The sequence below is a fragment of the Mastigoproctus giganteus genome, chromosome 3 (assembly GCF_048544385.1).
Source record: "Mastigoproctus giganteus isolate SK-2022 chromosome 3, ASM4854438v1, whole genome shotgun sequence".
Lineage (NCBI taxonomy): Eukaryota > Metazoa > Arthropoda > Arachnida > Uropygi > Thelyphonidae > Mastigoproctus > Mastigoproctus giganteus.
The window spans coordinates 241296083-241311927 of record NC_143577.1 but is presented as its reverse complement, the minus strand read 5'-3'; the positions used below and the strand labels follow the sequence as shown (position 1 = coordinate 241311927).

General features: G+C 39.3%; 1 protein-coding gene across 1 annotated transcript; it reads right to left on the bottom strand.

Moving 5' to 3' along the window:
- Positions 1-12489: 12489 nt before the first annotated feature.
- Positions 12490-13668, bottom strand: LOC150088955 (beta-1,3-galactosyltransferase 5-like). The gene has a single exon (XM_090370368.1). The coding sequence runs from the start codon at positions 13666-13668 to the stop codon at positions 12490-12492; it is 1179 nt and encodes a 392-aa protein (XP_090226494.1).
- Between the last annotated feature and the right edge of the window lie 2177 nt (positions 13669-15845).

Genomic DNA, 15845 nt, shown 5'->3' with positions numbered 1-15845 from the left:
ACGTTGCAACTGTAGCTTCTAGGTTTAAACCATCAAAGACTACCAAAAGAAAACCCACCACAACCGTCCCCTGACTACCAACCGCAGGAATATTACAATAGAATACTCCTCCATCAAAGACTACCGAGAAACAACCCACCACAACCGTCCCCTGGCTACCAACCGCATGAATATTACAAAAGCTCTCTGGCTTCTGCAAGTGTTTCTCAACCTGAGATCAGCAAAAGGCTTCTTTTATACAAGATAACAATGATGAAGAACCACTGTTCCTTCTTGTTTACCATTGTTTTCCATTGTACCTAGTAATTTCCTCGCTGGCCACCATTTTAACAATGTTATATTTATATTTCAAAGTATTTCCTTTCTAATCAAGCATTCTTGATAAGACGTTTCTTGCTGAGTTTCTTAACAAAGTTCAAAATTATAAGATTCTCAGTCCAGTTTTACAATTCCTAAAAACCAAAATAAAAGTCTTGCAGGTTTTAGTTAAGTTTGTACACTGTTGTAGTCTAAGTTCAGAACGGGAATACACCCGCGTCACTTGTTCCGCATAAATTCAACATTCATTAGTTTGAAATTCTTTATGTGTACAATCCAAACATGTGATTGTTTGGATTGTACACATAAAGAATTACAGGTGCGTATTATGTTGGCATAATACGCACCTGTAATTGTTCTACCTTTTGGCAGATGATCAGTCGTTATACGCCTTTCTCATCCAAAAACACTGTCTGCAAGACCTCTCCTGCTGAAGTTTTTACCATTGCTTTCTTGGGGGGTAGGGAACAATGATGTCGCTATTCCATGGATTGCTTTTTATTTTCAAGGTCGAAATGGTATATCCAACTTTCATCCTGAGTGATTAGACGAAAGCAAAATTCTTCCTCATTTTGTTGGCAGAGGACTAACTGCTCTTGTGATTTCTGTTGTGGATCAGCCTTCTGGAAAGCAGTCGTGGAATCCAACTTGCACTCAATTTCCGTAAATGGAGTTGGTCAAGAAGGACTGTTTCAACAGAGCCCGCACTAATCGCCACCTCCTGGGACAATATTACTCACAGATATTCAGTGATCTTCCCTGATTAACGACTCCACTTTTCTGATCGTGCTGTCATCAATAGCTAAATGGGGCAACCTGGAACGGAATCAGATCCTAACGATGGCCGACCAAACCTAATTTATCTATCACAGTAGTTCACAATGGCATAGGATGGGGCTTCATCCTGATATGCAGCAGTAATATTATCGTGGATTTCTTTGGGAGATTTCCCCTTCAAGGACGGATACCGGATTACAGCTCTGGCTTCAACTTTGTCCATGATGCTACTTCGTCACGAATTCAACTAAAAAAATAAAGAAACAGGGCTGAAATTTTAAATCTTTAGTACAGAGATATGTATGATGCTACGTACAAAATACAGTATCATGACTCGGCGATATGTGGAAGTAGGTGAGAGCGATTCTTCATTAAACCCCCCTCGTATGTACATTGCATCTCTGCATTCACGTAGATGGTAATCGATGTCGGTAGGGATAAATCTCGTCACCTAACCGACTTTGAAAGAATGTTGATAGTGGGTTCCCGACTCATGGGTCACTCTATCGTGGAGGTTGTACAGAAATTGCACTTTCTCCTTTAGCATTATCAAGAGTGCATTGGGAATTCGTCATTTCGGGCTTAACATCTCATCGAGGACAGCGCTGTGAGCGGAGAAAGGTGATGGATGAACATGGCCGTCGACGTTTTTCTCGCATTGTTTCAGCCAACCAGAGAGCGACAATGGCACAAATCACGACCGCCTTCAAAGCGGATGATGCCAGAAACGTCTGCAACAAGACCATCCGTGACCATTAACCGCAATAAGTTATCGGAGCCACCGACTCACAAGAGTCCAATTGCTCACACCACATTAGAGGACTCTATGCCTCAACTGGGCGAAAGAATATCGGCACTGGACCTTGGATGATTGGAGACGGTTCTCTTGGTTCGATGAGTCCCGTTTATAGGTCGTTCGATGGGTGCTCTGCACCCGTCATGTTAACAAAGAACTTTTCAAAGAGGTGGACGGTCGGTAATGGTCTAGGGCGTGTTTAATTGGTACACGTTAGGACTTCTGGTACGTCTAGAAGCATCCCTGAACTACGCAGGTTACGTGTCCTGAGGAGGTACCGACAATGGTGCCTCCTCTTTTTCAATGGTTGCATTGATAAAGAGGAGGTACCATTGTTTTGTGTGCATTGTTGTCATGTATAAAAGACGCTTCAGGTAGCCTGTAGGTTGAGCTATCCTCGCAGAAGACAGATTTTATTCCTGCGGCTGGCACTCCCGGATGGTAGATTGGGGACGGTTACGGTGGGTTCTTTTCTTCTGTAGTCTTTGAAGCTTCAAAGCTAGAAGCTACAGATGTACGTTAACTGCGTTTTGATTAGGTTCATTCAGTTAACATTTTGAGTCAAGTGATGCCCTCGCAGAAGAGAGAGAAAGACGAAAGTTCCTGCGGTTGGGCCCAAAATGGAGGATACGTGAGGGGATGGTTGGCGGGTCACCATCAATTTTGGTGAGATCAATGTTTATAAAAAACATTCGGTTCAGAAATCGATTTCCTTATTTACACTGTATTGAATAAATGTGAAATTAATCTTAATCATGGCTGCTGATTTTCAAGAAATCCATGGTTATTATGCACATTGATATTTACAAATACGTATTGAATACATTTTATGCATCAATTCTGCATTCTCAGATTCAAAAAAATTGATCGTTAGGCCAAAGTGATTTGTGGTCAGTTGATGGATAATGGTGCTTACAATCGTGACAAAGAGTCTATTATTTAGAATAAGCACCAAAATTAAATAGGACCAAGAGGCTCCAGCCTGATTTGGAGAGTTATAGTTTCTGTGATGAACATCTAGAAGTTATAGGTTTATTACATTCAATAAACCCTCAACCTTTAAGTTGACAGAAAACGTGTACCGGTACCCTTCTATTATCTGAACACATGGATGTAATTCGAATATTTTTTCAGTTAAACTCAAACCGAAATCTTAGACCAAGAGAAAACAGTATTTCTTGTTTCCGAATCCACTCTTCTTTTGACCCTGTTATACCCCAAATCTAAATCACGTGAAACAAGCCGAACCATTACCAACATCAGAGGATTAATGATAGAGAGAGGTAATTGGGTAAAATCAAATGACCAATCTGTGGTTTGGTGACCTCATAAAATATCTCTCTCTTCAGATTTAATTGGAAGACCCTTCGTATTGTAATATACCATTTGCAGATAAAAGTTAAAAAACTGTAGGTATTTTAATTTCCCACTGTTTAACACAAATTTTGTTTTTAACTCACCAAGAGCTTTATTTTTTGTCCGGTTAAAGATGGCTAATTTCAATTTTGATTTTCTAAAATGTTCAAGTTCCAAATTGTTTAAAATAACATTTTTACCCACCTTGACGCTGCACGAAACTTGAAGGATTACTATACGGGTGACTTGGGCCCTTAGGTACCTCGCAGCAAATAGCAAATCGATAAATAAATAAATAAACCACTTCTTGGACATCAAAGATTTCTTTGCATTTATAAATTAGTTGAAAGTTTGAAAAAAAATGGAGGTACCGGGTTTGATCCCGTGGTCTTTCACAAGCGAAGCGAATGCTCTACCACTCGGCTACATCCGATTCTGTTATTTGTCTTTAGAGGATTACTGTTGCGTCTGAGGGTGTTGAATACTGCTGTACCAGTTGGAGAAGTGTGGCCTTAAGGACAATTTACTGATCTGAATGAAGGGATGATTGAAAGGGAGAAAAGGTGTAGTTAACAGTGCACACTGCTGTTCGTAATTAATGGAGCCACACAGAGTTCCGTACTGGGCCCACTGAAGTGTGTACACAAAGTTTGTCAGTGTGGTTAACAACAGTAATCAAGGTGAGTTAGTGCCACGAGATTTAAAAGAAAATTGGGTTAATGGGATCAGAAAGGGTAGTTGAAGTTCAACTTTGACAAATCCAGGATACTGCATATGGGTATCAGTAATTCCAGATTAACTAACCCATCTGTGACACTACACTGAGCGTATTTAAAACGATAAAGACCAGGGGGTAATTGTGCAGTTGGTTGAAGTTCCCTGAGCAGTGCAGACAGCTTGCTAGAGAGTTCATGGGGTTTTATCAATCATATGTATCAATTATGCTGGCAGATATAAGGAAGTGATTACTCCAATGTACAGGACTAAGCCGCGTATTCAGTACTGCATACAATTCAAATCTGAAAGTCTGGTGAAATCTTGAGCACTGCGACCTGACTGGAAGCCTCATTTTAGGAAGGATGTAGAACTGGTGGATTGGAAGCAGAGAAGGGCAACGAGATTGGTGAAGAAACGAAAGGCCTTGAATAGATTGAGGAAATTAAACGATGGCGTTCTTCCTCTTGCTGACAGTACACAATGAAGGGACATAAGGATGATTGCAGTACAGTTGTACAATTTTTTTTCTTCCAGAGAGTGGCTGATTTTTTTGACGAACTTCCTTCTGTTCTTATTGTTGAAGTGGGTAGTTTGAATAAATTAAAAAAAAAGTCAAATTATTGGAGGTTACTGCTAGGTGACGAGGGAGTTTCTTTTTTTTTGTTTTCGACTGATCCTTTATAAGCTTTCTTGCATCATTTTTCACTCCTAATAATCATCACAAAGATCATTACAGCTGCTAGTAATCAACGATTCGCTAGCTAAAAGAAAACTTCCTTCAGTTTAGTGTAAACCAATTTCTCTGTAATTTGAATTAATGGCCCGGAATTGTGGAATTCATATGGCAGTGCAAATTCCGCCTTCATTCATTTTACTCACTCCTCACAGAGCCTTATAATGCAATTGAAAATGAATTGTACGTGAAAGTAGAGGTCCAATGCTCAGCAAAAGACTGAAGATAATTTCCAGTCGAGTCCATTCATACCGAAAGATGGTCGTGCAACCTCCAACGAATATCCTCCTTCCATAATGGACCATCTTCGTCTTGAAATGCTTCATTTTTATCTGGATTGCGATGGATGGTTTCGACACACCAGTTTCGACCTACCCAAGGAATATTCTAGAGATTTCCGAACGCCGTTGACGATGATCTAAGGTGAGGAGATGATATACTTTGGGTAGCCTTCTGTGGATCTTCCATTTACAAATTGTATTGTGGTGTCGACTATCACACAGTAACCAGACGTTGAGCTCATACATCCTTCGCTCTCCACGAAATCCACCTTGCCCAATAGTCTACAGATCTGTCTGGAGGAGGTGATTTGACAAATTCGAAACCATTCTTTAGAAACACACCAACACAATCAAGTCTTTTTGAAATTCTGTAATACCATACCTACATGCATCTTGCTATTTAGAACACGTGCTTAATATACTGGGTTCTAAGAATGTGGTTATAACATCTGATGTTAAGGCAAAGTCTAATTTATTGTTCAATAGACCCTCAGAAGCACGAGCTCAGTTATTAGATGATCTTATAATTAGTCACAACTTAATAGTAATAAAGAGACTCCATGTACTTAGTTAGTATTTGGAGATACGAATATCGATATTACTGTATCTAACCATGCATTTTCAGTAAGGACTGGAACGAATTTAAAACTGGACATCAAATGATCACAGAGTTATATAACTTTCTCCTTCTCCTTGTTTCTTGGTCTAGTGAAACACTGGACCGAGAAACAATTTTGTATGCTCAACTTATAAGATTCTGCATCCATTCCTAAGTCTATATTTGCAGATTATACGAGTGTGCTTGACAGTTACTCTACTCTAGTTCAAAAGCCTTTAATAAAGACTTCGTATAAGGCATCAAAAAAGAATTACAACATACCATGGTAATCCCAAAATTTTATTCCTCTCAGAAGACTTGTATATTGTGCTCGCAGAAAATCGGACAGGCAATCGGGATTGCTCTCCTGAAGATCCTCCAAAAAAGCGTGGCTGAATTTGTGTAATCGTCTAAATATATCCTGGCTTTATTCATTGAATTCAATGATGAATTTTACTCACTTTGGTGGGAAAGATTCGCTGAAAGACAGAATTACCGAATTGTGGTGCCTTTGTAGAAGCGATTTCAATGAGAAAAACGTTATAGTTAGCAGAGATGACCTTTGTTGCATGCAATTGATGCCGCACAGATGTCTAAAAAGAGCCGTGAATCGTTAGTATCCTAAATGATCCACAACTAATTATGACCACGCTCTAAAAAATAAAGATGTATTTTCTTTCATGGCAAGTGGTCTGTATTGAATATTTTGTTCTCAATGAGTCTTCTTCTTATAATTACACCCGCACAAACACTAAAATATGTAATCTAAAGTTGCTAAGTACCAAACAAAATATTAGACAAACTCAACATTCTTCAGAAAAACTTAATATTGAATCGGGTTATCTTCAGTTGGATATAAAACAAGTTAGTCTAATAGTCTGTTCTGTAGGCTGACTAGCCTAGAGGACAGTTAGTTAGCTCTTCACAGCAAATCAAGCGACACACTTATTCAGGTGGAACAAGCTTTTTCTCAAGAAGGCATAAAACCTGGTTTCCATACAGGTGTTTTTTACACGAGTGGACGCTGCTGAAAGGACTCTGTTGACGTTAGCCAAGCCTCTTCTGCTAATGTTGTGATTACTCTAAAGAATGATAACGAGACCTTTGCCGCACCATTGCACGAAAACCCGAGAGAAGTACTGAACAAATAAAATGCGTGCAAAATCTAATTTCGGACAAAACTGACAATAATACAATGAAACATATTATGGAAATTCTTAAGGTCTCCAGAACAGTATCTAACAATGCCCTTCAGATTCTTGGAGGTACGATCCCAACTGACTTATTTATAGTATATCGAGGAATGAGATATACTATAAATGAGTTAAGTCGGTCCTCTGCAGAATAATCTTCAAATCATGTTCTAGTCACCACAGCTCTAAGGGAGGCGAATTTTCCTCCTGGAAGAGTTCATTGCCCGTGGATGCACAATGATCATGAAGGGATGCAGATGGTCTGCAAGGATGGACACGTAACCTGGGCAGTTCAGAGATGCGTCTAGACGTACCAGAGGACCCAACGTGTGCCAGTTGAACACGCCCTAGACCACTACCGACTGTCCACCTGCTTGAAAAGTTCTTTGTTAACATGACGGGTGCATAGCACCCATCCAAATAACTAGAAACGGGACTCATCGAACCAAGAGAACCGTCTCCAATCACCCAAGGTCCAGTGCCGATGTTCTTTCGCCCAGTTGGTGTGTAGAATCCTCGAATGTGGTGGGACCAATTGGACTCTTGTGGGTCGGCGACTCCCATAACTTATTGCGGCTAATGGTCTTGTTGCAGACGTTTCTGGCACCACTCTCTTTGAAGTCGATCGTGATTTGTGCCATTGTCACTCTCTGGTTGGCTGAAACAATGCGAGAAAAACATCGACGGCCACGTTCATCCATCACCTTTCTCCGCCCACCGCGCTGTCCACCATGACATGTTATGCCCAAAATGATGTATTCCCATGCACTCTTGATAGTATCTAACGGGGACAGTGCAATTTCTGTACCACCTCCATGATAGAGTGACCCATTCGTCGGGATCCCACTATCATCCTCCTTTCAAAGCCGGTTAAGAGACGAGGTTTACCCCTACCGACATGGATTACCATCTTCTTGAATGCAGAGATACAATGTACCTACGAAGGTCGTTTAATAAAGAATCGCTCTCACTTTACTTCCACATATCGTAGAGTCATGATATTTTGTACGTAGCATCATACATATCTCTGTACTAAATATTTAAAATTTCAGCCCTGTTTCTTTATTTTTTTTTTAGTTGAATGCGTGACGAAGTAGCATCATGGACAAAGTTGAAGCCAGAGCTGTAATCCGATATCTGTCTTTAAAGGTGAAATCTCCCAAGGAAATCCACGATAATATGAGTGCTGTATATCAGGATGTATCCCCATCCTATGGCATTGTGAACTAATGGCATAGATAAATTAATTTTGGTCGGACATCGTTAGAATCTGAGTCCTTACCAGGTCGTCCCCATTCAGCCATTGATGACAACACGATCAGAAAAGTGTAGTCGTTAATCAGGGAAGATCACTGAACATCTGTGCATAATATTGTCCCAAGAGGTGACGATTAGTGTGGGCTCTGTTGAAACAGTCCTTCTTGACCAACTCCATTTACGGAAAATGAGTGTAAGTTGGATTCCACGACTGGTTTCCAGAAGGCTGATCCACAACAGAAATCACTAGAGCAGTTAGTAATGTTCCAAAAAAATGAGGAAGAATTTTTTTCTCGTCTAATCCACTCAAGATGAAAGTTGGATACACAATTTCGACCTTGGAAATAAAAAGCAATCCCTGGAATGGCGACATCATGGTTCCCCACCCCCACAAGAAAGCAATGGTTCAAGCGACAGCAGGAAAGGTCTTGCTGACAGTGTTTTGGGATGAGAAAGGCGTAATAATGACTGATTACCAGCCGAAAGGTAGAACAATTACAGGTGCCTATTATGCCAACTTACTCACAAAATTACGGGAGAAAATCAAAATATGTAGACGTGGCATGCTGTCCGAAGGTGTGAGAATGCTTCGAAGACAATGCCCCAGTTCACACTTCTGAAATTGCAACAACACAAGTGGCCACTTACGGATATGAAAGACAGCCCCTTATTTATGGTGGAAGCAGTGTCATAGTATGGGGGCTGCTTTTCATGGTTTAGCTTTGGCCAATTACTCGTTGTCCACAAAATCATGAATGCTGCGCAGTACAGGACAGCCTGGATAATTATGCACTTCCAACGTTATGGCAATACTTCGGGAAAAGCCCATACCTGTATTAGCAAGACAACGCGCCATGCCATACTGCTCGGGTCGTAACAGAGTGGTTTGAGGACGTGGGTGTGGAAAAAGGTGGGTTGGCCAGCCCAGAGTGCTGATCTGATTCCTAACGAGCATCTTTGGGGTGTATTGGATCGTCGGGTACGTGCACGTCGAGATCGCCCAAAGAACAAGGCTGAACTGGTGGCTGCGTTAAAGGCAGAGTTGAACAACATATCACTTGACATTTATAAATAGCTGGTTTGGAGTATGCTGCTAAGATTGAAGACTGTCATAAAGCAAAGGGTTTCAGCAAAAAATATTAAACGACACAATAAAAGCTCTTTTTTTTTTTGTCTAAAAGCAGGTATCTGAGTATTAATGGTGTATAACCCAATAGAAAACTATTTCTGGTTGTTTTATCCGTTAGAAACATCACTGTAGGGATAAATACTTTAGTAACTAAAGTGATTGTATCCCTTCTCGTTTGCCAAACATGTATCAATTCATTTTTATATTTTAATATTAGCATCAATATTAATGATAATTCCAAAAATGTCAAGAATTCAATAACGTAACCCGCTAAAAATCACCATGAAATCATGAAATGGTTTCACCATGAACCATGAATTGGTTCCGGCAAGAACATATAATGCTGATGATACTTTTCTACAAATTCGCAAAATAATCAAAACCATAGTCCACTGAATAGTGATTAGTTTAGTTTTGAACCTGGCGTTATCCACTCTACGAATCCATTGCTCCAGAAACATATGTCACCATTCGGAGGAAAACCGCCTTAAAGTATAACATCATGGTTTCCAGGATAACCCCTAATCAGTCCGTGATATTAGACCCAATGCACAAGTGAACTTCTTAAATTTAGCAGCTGTATGCTGTACATGTAATTGGAAATTTAACTTATCATCAATCATCACTCCTAAATATTTTATTTCTGTAACCATTGGAAGCTGTTTGTTGATTATTTTAATTTGGGATGGCCGCCTAATGTCCAGCTCAAAGCCGAACATCATCATCTTTGTCTTATGGGAACTAATCTTCAACTTATTTGCCTCAGCCCATGACAGCACAAGAAGAACTGAATTAGCACTTTTTTCTAATGAGAGTCGAGAATTTCCACTTCCCAACAAAGAAAGATCATCCGTTTGAGCAATTATTTTAGTAAATACAAAAGAGATTCAATTCTGCAGTACCATATTCCATATATGAGGTCCACAACCAAGGACATCCTCTAGAAATTCCCCAAGGATCTGCATGTGTTTAAATTTCACTACAACCCATCTACCAGAAAAATAACTCCTTAAAATTCAGTAAAGAAATGGAGTACAAAATGTACAGCGAGTCAAAGGTTTCTGGAGCAGTTTTAACTGCAAAGACTACTATATACTATTAAATAATTATTAATTATGAGAGAGAGAGAGAGAGATTGAATTCACCCAAAAAGAAAGAAAAAACATAGATAAGAAAGTGAAAATTATGCAGTTCCTTTGTCACGTAGGTAACTATCCATCTGATGTTGAATTTCTTGAAACGGGCTTTTCGATTATCCGCTGAGGCAACCCATTCCAGTAATCAATAACTTGCGCACCAAAAATGTAAATCTCTTTCCGTGGAATTTCAACTTATGACCTCTGCATCTGGATTCTTTCTAACTCCTCTCAGAATCGATCTTCGATCAGTTCCTATCGAAGATTCCTGGTTGCCAAGCTCTTTAGGGAACATAAACGGAATCTTTACTATTACGGTTGCCCTTTTGCCAATCTGACGATCCGATGTGCCCTTTTGCCACGAATATGTTCCGCCCTAACTGAATCAAATTTAGCAACTGTTTCAGAAAGTTTTAAAGAGTTACCATTGTCATCTTGATATAAATCTTTTAATGATCCCCTGAACGCTATACATTGCCTTGCTAAAAATAGCTTCATATATACTGGTATTCAAAGTTCTAACCGTTTTTCGCGATGGTATGTTATCACAATTTGCTTCAGTTTATCGTTTTAATTGGAAACAAAATGAAAAGTTCACTAGGTGCAAATTAATATTCAGTTGAACCACTTCTGGCCATGAGGACAGCAGCACACCGTCGAGGCATTGACACGATCAATTTTTGAAGATAATAAACTGATAGTTCGTGGTTCCAAACACCAATTATGGCTTCCACGAAGGGTCTTTGATTTCTTTCTGGCAACTGCGGATTCCACACGATGGCAACGGTTCTTTATAGGATTCAGGTCCAGGCTGTTTCCTGGCCAGCTAAGAGTTCTAATGGACCGTTCTGCCAACTATTTTTTCACCTTTAACAAATGTAAACACATTTCTGTGGAACTACGAATGCAGAAATGAAGCTAAAGTAACTACAGAAGTGCCTACTTACACTTTTCGTCCGATGACAAGGAGCAGAGTCGTCCTGAAAGATGCAGTTACTTGGTAGGTTGAAATGGTCTTTAATGGTTGGGCAATTTGCCTTCCAATATAGCCAGGTATCCATTGGCATTTACGGAACTTTTTATAAACTGCAGGTGATACGAAATGCACCCCCATATCGTTTGGCTGGTAGGGAATTTCACTGTGGACACCATACAGTCTGGATAGTATTCTTCCCTTTCCAGTCTGCCTGTTTCCAATGTTGAGAAAATTTCAAATGTGCATGTATTACTCCCAGATGCCTTTCTTCTTCTACTGTTTTTAATTCAACCCAATCAAAGGTAGATATGATTTTGGGGTCGCTGGATTTGGAATAAGGAGAGATTCCAAAGGAATCTCTCCATGTTCCAAAGATGGGTCATAATTTGTATATTTGTGACGTCAGAATGCTTCATTGGAAAAGAAATACTTTGATTTATAAACAATTATAACATTGTTAAAATGGTACCGTTTGACAAAATGAGGGCCGGCAGTGTTATGAAATGCTAAATTGTTTTGCTTGTATTGTTGTTGCCTTCTATAAAAACACTGCTTGCAGATGGCAAATTGAGATACCCTCGCAGAAGATAAGAGCTAGTTCGAATCCTGCGGTTGGGGCTTGAGGTGGTAGTCAGGGGCGGTTACGGTGGGTTTTTCATCTGTAGGCTTTGTTGATTCAAAGCTGCAGAAAAAAATGTTAACTGTCTTTTAAATAGGCTGATTGAGTTAACATTTTTTATTGTCCAGTGTAGCCCTCGCAGAAGATAGAGGAAGACGAAAGTTCCTGCGGTTGGACCCAAAATGGAGGCTGTGAGGGGTTGGTTGGCGGGCTTTTTAGAATGGAGGTTGTTGGGGATGGTTGGAGGGCTTTTTATTTCGTACTCTTCGATGAGACGTGGACAATAAATGATTGGTAATTGCCAATTTGATGATTCTAATTTACAATGGTGCACAAAAAATTACATCACTTGGAAAATTCAATTCACTAAATTTCTGGGAAATTTGGCAGGGTAAGAGTTCTGGGAAATCTTGAATTACCCTAGACATCAATAGTCTTCCATGATGTATTTTTTAAAAGCAGATAAAGCGCGGATATTTATGGTGGTTTATTTTCTGTTGTTCAGCAAAAGGACCCACTCATTTATCATATAAATCCAAACATATTGGTCTGTTCTGTTTGTGTATTCAAATAAATTAAAGCAAATTTCGGGTATAAGCTACTTTAATGTGATTGAGTTCCATTGCAAACGCTGTTTTGCAGTAACTTCCAGTTCTTTCTTATTGTTGATGGATTGCATGCAGTGATACCGTACACCTCATTAAACTTGCACGGTTGAAAATGACTTCGGTATACAGTCCCTGAGAGGGGAACTACATTAATCTTTGCCTTCTCAGCAACAAGACCTGTCAAGAAAACATCCTCGTTAGGATTAAAAGGAGTGTCGAAACTGGCTTCGAACAGGGACAAAATGGAATCACCCGTGATAATGTACAGCATTCCTTTCACATGATCCGGATATCTAGTTTTATTGTATTGCCCATAAGAAACGAACCATTTTGAACCTCGATTTCGTACGGGTTGATCACTTGTTCTTTTGTTACCCAAGATAGTCCTGGTAATGTTTGCTTTCTGACAGGTTTCTATTATCTTGTTAATGTTAAGTAATCCGTCATCGTCTGTCTTTGCTATGAACTTCACCTCCGAACAAAAAGTGTTCGCCCACTTCATCATGGACACTGCTTTCAGTGACAAATTTTTGTAAGTGTCCAAGAAAGTGGATTGAATAATATCCTGGTAATGGTCGTCTTCTTCAACGATCTTCTTTTGTAATGACCTGTCTGAAGTTGCTCCAAGTAAAAATGCCATTTTAATTCCTTTGGTCCTGAGATAGCCACCCCAAGTCTCACGAATCGCTTTTCGGGCTTCAAAGTTTGCAGTTGCACTGAAAATAAAGATGATCAGCAAAAGACCATTCCCTTGATTGGGACATAGATTGGAGGGATTAAGGGTAAAGTTGTAAGGATGGTCATTGATTTTTCCTGTAGCTGTTTGTGGCTCATTGTCTTTGCTTATATTCACAGAGTAGTGTTTGATCTTTTGCTCATTAGTGTTTGATTTGTATTGTATCGATACATTGGAGCTGATATTTTTCTTCAAGCTTATGAAGTGTTCAGCAAACGTATCTTGACTTATATTCAATGACTGTTTATCTTCTCGTTTTGAGTCTGGTGGAGTTTGATCTTTAAGTTCGGCTGTCCAAATTAGAGCACGGCCAGACACTTTCCACATTCGATGAAAGAGTGCAGAATAATTCATGTATAGTACCATAGAGCCAACACTGAAGATAAAGAGGAACAGCAGTGGAATATAAGGTGTTGTGTTCCATGCCTTTCGAGTCATCATTAGAAATTATCTGGAAAGAAAGCAAAAAGGAGAACACCAATGATGTTCAAAAATCAATGGTTCCATTAATGACGTGGAACCATTCATTTTTGATAAATCTTTGATTAATTTTTGATAAATGTTAAATTTGAAATAAAGTTTCACTCAAAATATATCAAGTTCAATTAAAATTTCAATAAAATTTGCAATTTAACTTCATTTGAAATTTCAATCAAAATTTCTCATTAATTCCAAATCAATTTCTCATTTTTTCAAATTCAAATTTCAATCAAAATTTCACATTAATTTTAATACACATTTCCATCATTTTAAGAATTTCAATTCAAATTTCACATGATTCAGTTGAAATTTCAATGATAATTCAACATCGATTCAAATTCAATTGAAACTTTCACATCAATTTGTTCAAATTTCACATCAAATCAACACAAATTTCAAATCATTTTCAAATATACAGGAAGAGGTTGAACGTAAAAAACGAACGTAGAATATTGGGTGTTCTTCCCAATATTCCACGTTCCATAAAATCCATAAAAATTCCACCAATGAGGAATTTTTATGGATCTCTTTCACAAGATGGCCGAGTTAGTCGGTCTCAGGCGAGAGTAGATGGTTTTTCTCCCCAAAACTAGGAATTTTTGTCTAGTAAACAGCAAATAGATTTATCATTTTTAAACTTTTAAAAGATATAGCCAGAATTCATATTAATTTTCGTGAATGTCAATAAATCACACGAGTTGTAGAACTTGACTACTAATGACAGAATGCATTACTTATTGATCAAGGAATAATTACCTAGACGATGGAATATTCATCAAACTCTGGGGTTGTAACTACCGAGAACCAACAATCCACACCTAAGAGTTATCACAATAACTGATGAAATGAGAATTCACATCCTCTGTACGCGTATCTATGGTTTCCAATATAATCCCTTACACTGTTTTAAACGTGACATGAATTACCAATCATTTCCTCTGTAGTACTGATCTCTACTAATTGGATAGCAGTAAGCTGGTTTAGGTGACCATCTGTGTTGGCCGAGAGAGTATCGAAGGCGTGTGCCAGGTTATGATATCGATTTGGTTACCAAGTTACCACTTGAAGACCGGTATTGGACGTCAAGTATCTTCACCTGTTGGGTCTGCTACTAAACTTGGATTTGTTGACTTTGGTTTTGAAAGGTGTTGTTACCTTAGTAGTGTGAATTGATTTATCGGTTTCGTGGCAATTAAGGCTCTGAGGACGTCAGTATATTAATATTTTCAGTGTGATATTAGTTAGGGTTCATTGTATCAAAGTAATAAGTCCACATTAGCAAGTTCTCACCGGTAATACAGCATCGAATCCCTTCAATAATGTCAGGAATGTTTATGAGCTCTGTTCGCTCCTTGGCTCTGAGTTTGCAGATCTCAGGCGAGGGTTGCATGGTTTTTTCTACTGGAAACCGGTTTTTCATCCAGAAAACAAGGCCATCCACCATAGAACACATTTAATTTACAGAGATAAGGAGCATGGACTAAATTGCCGATGCGCCTAAAAATACTCAGCAGCAAGAACACCTCATTAGCTAACATTTCTCGTTGATCCAACGGAAGGGCCAGTATTCATGACATTGGATGGTTTGAAATGTATACTACCCTATCAATTAATATCCGGACATGGATGGCAAAACAGATCCTGTGCATGCAACACGTCACAGAACCTGCTATAAATATGCACACTGGACTTCGAACAGATAATTGCAAAAGTGGGCATGCAAGATTGATACCTTCAACAGAATTACCTCAACGGTTCAACAGAATTGATCACCTCAACAAATGCTAGACGCCGATTAAAATGGTGAGGGGCGCAAATCCTGGACTGTAGAGCAGTGGAAAACAGTCCTATGGACAGACGAGTCGAGGTTCGCACTCTACCAGTCTGATGGCCGTTCCTGGGTGTGGCGAATGCCAGGAAACAGTTCCTTCCTCATTGTATCCTCCCAACAAAAGTTTGGTGAGGGCAGTGTCATGGTATAGGACTCCTTTCATGGTTTAAAAGGAGCCCCGACAAAACCATAAATACTGTGCAATGCCAGGACAGCCTGGACAATTATGCACTTCCAACATTATGGCAATACTTCGGAGAAGGTCCTATATCAGCAAGACAACGCGCCACGCCAACTGGTCGTT